This window comes from Humulus lupulus, chromosome 7 (genome assembly GCF_963169125.1).
Source record: "Humulus lupulus chromosome 7, drHumLupu1.1, whole genome shotgun sequence".
Taxonomy (NCBI): domain Eukaryota; kingdom Viridiplantae; phylum Streptophyta; class Magnoliopsida; order Rosales; family Cannabaceae; genus Humulus; species Humulus lupulus.
The window spans coordinates 20,885,959-20,889,904 of record NC_084799.1 but is presented as its reverse complement, the minus strand read 5'-3'; the positions used below and the strand labels follow the sequence as shown (position 1 = coordinate 20,889,904).

Sequence of the window (3,946 nt, the reverse complement as noted above, 5' to 3'; positions counted from 1 at the left end):
ACCACTTAAAAACGTGTCTCAAGTCACCTAGTTCTTCCCCCAAAGATTTCATATCTGTGACGGTTCTACTTTTAGTACTAATCTCTTTCTCTTCTTCTCTTAATTATCTGTTGCCGAAGAACCGCGTCAACATTATGCTTTGTTGTTGTTGTGTTTTCTTGCTGGGCCTTGGCTCACGGGTGCTACGTGGTGCAGGTAAAGGCAAGGGCAAGCTGGACCAAGCCTGAGGTGGAGAGCTCCGAGGTGAAATGTACATAGCCAGCTGTTCGATCGCCATGATCGAGGAGTGAGTCAGGACAGGGATTACCTAACTGCTCGTTTTGCCTTAGTATGGCTGGTTTATGTATTTGAACCTTGTAACTTTTGTAAACGGCCTTTAAACTAATATTTTTGGGATCCCGTGTTAGTGAACAATGTTTCTTAATGAAAATGTAGCTTTTGAGACCAAAATATCTTAAACCCTAGTTCCTTTACAGTCTCGTTGACACGCTTTCAACTAATAGACTTGACTAGCAAGTCTGACACTTTACAAACACACAGTGTAACGGTCTAGGCTATCCAGGGCGTTACACAGGTTGTTGATAAAGGAGAGGCGAAGGGTCCTGATTTATGTGCTAATTAATCATGGACAGCTGCAATATAGGTAGTTGGAATGTAAGGGGAATGAATAATAAGGAGAAGCAAAACTATATTTTGGAGTTTTGCAATTTCAGTAAAGTTGGTGTATGTGGTTTGTTAGAAACAAAGTTGAGAGGGAATAAAATTCAGGAGTTAATGGAGAATAAATTTACTAATTGGGACTGTTATACCAGTTCCAGTATTGAGGGTTGGATATTGATAGTGTGGAGGAGAAATTTTGTGCGTGTCATTGTCATATCAAAATCCCAGCAGCATGTGCATTGTGTGGTTAAAATGTTTGGTCAAGTTAAAACTTTTTGTTTAACTTTTGTGTATGGCTTTAACTCAATTGAAGATAGAAAGGGTCTTTGGCAAAGCCTGTTACAGCTCAGATTTCCTGTCAAACCTTGGGTAGTGCTTGGGGATTTTAATTCTGTGTTCAATGTGGATGATAGGATTGGAGGGAATCCAGTGACTCATACTGAAATGGATGACTCAAATAACTGGTTGGCTCAAGCTCATGTTGACAAGCTCCAAAGTAATGGTTCTTTTTTCACTTGGACCAACAATCAAGATGGTCTTAAGCATATCTATTCCAAGATAGATCATGTTTTTGTGAATGAAGATTGGCATGATGACTTTCCAAACACTTCAGCTCGATTTTGTTGGGAGGTCACTTCTGATCACTGCTCCTGTGTGATTTCAGCTAGCACTACAGAATTGATAGGGGTCAAGCCTTTTCGTTATTTTAATTTCTGGGCAGAGCATCAGGAATTTCAGACCTTAGTGGAGAAGAATTGGAAGATTCCATTGGCGGCTAGAGGGCTAAAAGGGGTCTATTTGAAGCTTATGAGGGTTAAACACTGTCTCAAGAAATTCAATCATGATAAAATTGGTGATATTGGGAAGTCTTATCATATAGCTAGAGATAATTACATTGAGGCTAAACATCAGGCTGAAGCCAATCCGAGAGATGTTCACTTCCAGCAGCATGTTTCTAAAGCAGCTGATTTGTTCAATATTCAAGAGAAAATGTACCATACTTTTCTCAAACAAAGAAGCAAAGTAACCTGGCTGCAAAAAGGGGATTCAAACACCTCTTTTTTCATGCCTTTTTAAAGAAGAGGAAGGTTGAAAATAGAATAACCTCTTACACCACAGACCATGGTCTGATTATTGAAAAATTTTCTAAAGTTGTGAAGCACTTTCTGAACCATTTTCGTGGCTATATGGGAAGTAAAAGTAATGCAACAGCCAGGTTGAATATGAATTGCATTGAGCAGGGACCGAAACTTACTCTTGAGCTTCAACTGGGGTTGTTGAGACCGGTTACTAGCAAGGAAATAAGGAGAGTAATGTTCAGTATTCCAGATACAAAGTCTTCGGGGCCCGACGGATTCGATTCAGGGTTCTTTAAAAAGATGTGGCCAGTTATAGGAGGAGAAATCTCTGATGCTATTATCAGTTTCTTTAAACACAGGTAATATGCCAGCTGAATTTCACAACACCATGATCTCTCTTATCCCCAAGCAAGAGAACCCGGTTAGTGCCGTTGACTATAGACCTATTGCCTGTTGTTCTACAGTATACAAATGTATTTCTAAACTGTTATGTTCTAGACTGGCTTTGGTTCTTCCTGTCTTAGTTCATCAAAATCAGGGAGCTTTTATTCAAGGGAGATCAATTGCTCATAATGTGATGATTCTTCAAGATATTTTGAAGAATTACAGGATGAAAAATACGTCTCCCCGTTGCACCATCAAGATTGATATAAGTAAAGCCTATGACACTGTGGATTGGCAATTTGTAGAAGATTTGCTGAATGCTCTGAATTTCCCTGGTAAATTTGTTCAGTTGGTGATGAATTGTATTAAAAGTACAACTTATTCTCTTCTTATGAATGGTAGAGTTCAAGGAGGGTTTCAAGGAGTTAAGGGGCTTCGTCAGGGTGATCCTTTATCCCCTTTGATATTTGTTCTGGTTATGGAATATCTGTCGAGATGCCTTCTTCAAGCGGCTCAGAAATCCAATTTTCGCTTTCACCCCCTGTGCAAAAACCTAGAATTGATCAACCTTTGCTTTGCGGATGACTTGATTCTTCTCAGCAAAGGTTCTAAGCAGTCCATCAAGGTGCTGAAATCTGTTCTTGATGAGTTTAGTGTTACTACAGGGCTGTTTATCAATGCTAGCAAATCCCAGATTTTTTTCGGAGGGGTTGGCTCTAAGGAGAAAGAGGAGATCATTGGTGAAGTTGGGTTGACTGAAGGCACCTTTCCTTTAAAGTACTTAGGGGTGCCTTTAAGACCAACCAAGTGGAGAGCTGAAGACTGCGGGGTTATTCTAAAAAAAATCTGACTGAGGCTTCAAACTTGGGGGAGTAGACACCTATAATTTGCAGGAAGAGTTCAACTAATTCACTCTGTATTGCTTGGACTTCACAACTATTGAATGAGCATCTTCATTCTCCCTCAAAGTGTTACAAAAGAAATTGAAAAACTCTGTCGAGGTTTTATCTGGGGTGTTAACGGGAATAGGAGCAGAATTCATGTAGCTTCGTGGGAGAAAGTTTGTCTCCCTAAAGCTTATGGTGTTCTTGGATTCAAAGAGGGATCAAAATGGAACCAAGCTATTCTAGCCAAGTATATTTGGGCTATTAATGAGAAGTCTGACTTACTTTGGGTAAAATGGGTCAACAACATCTATCTTAAAGATACTCCTTTTTGGTCCTATGAGTTAAAAATGGACACAAGTTGGTATTGGCGCAAGATTTGTAGATTGAGACAAATATTCACTCAAGCTGAAATATCGCAAGCAGGAGGCTCGGGTAAATTCAGTACTCTCTCATTATATAACAGTACCCTTCCTCAGATTCAATTCCAATTTCACAGGGCCATTTGGAGTAGTCTCAACTTGCCAAAGCATCGTTTTATGTTATGGCAAGTAGTTAACTCCCAGCTGCTAACGAAGGACAACTTGAAAAAATTTCATGTTGTCTTAGATTCAAATTTGTGCCCTGTGTGTGGTGATCATTCTGAGACACACAACCACTTATTTTTTAGCTGCTGTTTTTCTCAAAGGGTGGTGGAGCTTGTGTTTTCTTGGCTGGGTTTCAGAGGCTGGCCTTTGGACTTCAATGGCTGGTTGAATTGGCTTTCGGTCCCTGTTAAAGGAGTTGTGAAGTTGGTTAGCGTTGCTGTTATTGCAGCAACTTGCTACAATTTATGGCTAAACAGGAATAGGTGCATTTTTGAAGGTCTTTCGTATTCTGAAATGAAGATTGTTCATGATATAAAAAGTGTCCTGATGTACAGGTTTTTTATTATACAAA

At 39.7% G+C, this 3,946-nt stretch overlaps 1 protein-coding gene across 1 annotated transcript; it reads left to right on the top strand.

Annotated features, from left to right (window-relative positions):
- The first annotated feature begins 624 nt into the window (after nt 1-624).
- LOC133791470 (uncharacterized) lies at nt 625-2,973 on the top strand. Its single transcript, XM_062229397.1, has 3 exons — nt 625-1,683; nt 1,740-2,098; nt 2,238-2,973. Exons 1-3 carry the CDS (start codon nt 625-627, stop codon nt 2,971-2,973), a joined length of 2,154 nt encoding a protein of 717 aa, XP_062085381.1.
- Nucleotides 2,974-3,946: the final 973 nt, after the last annotated feature.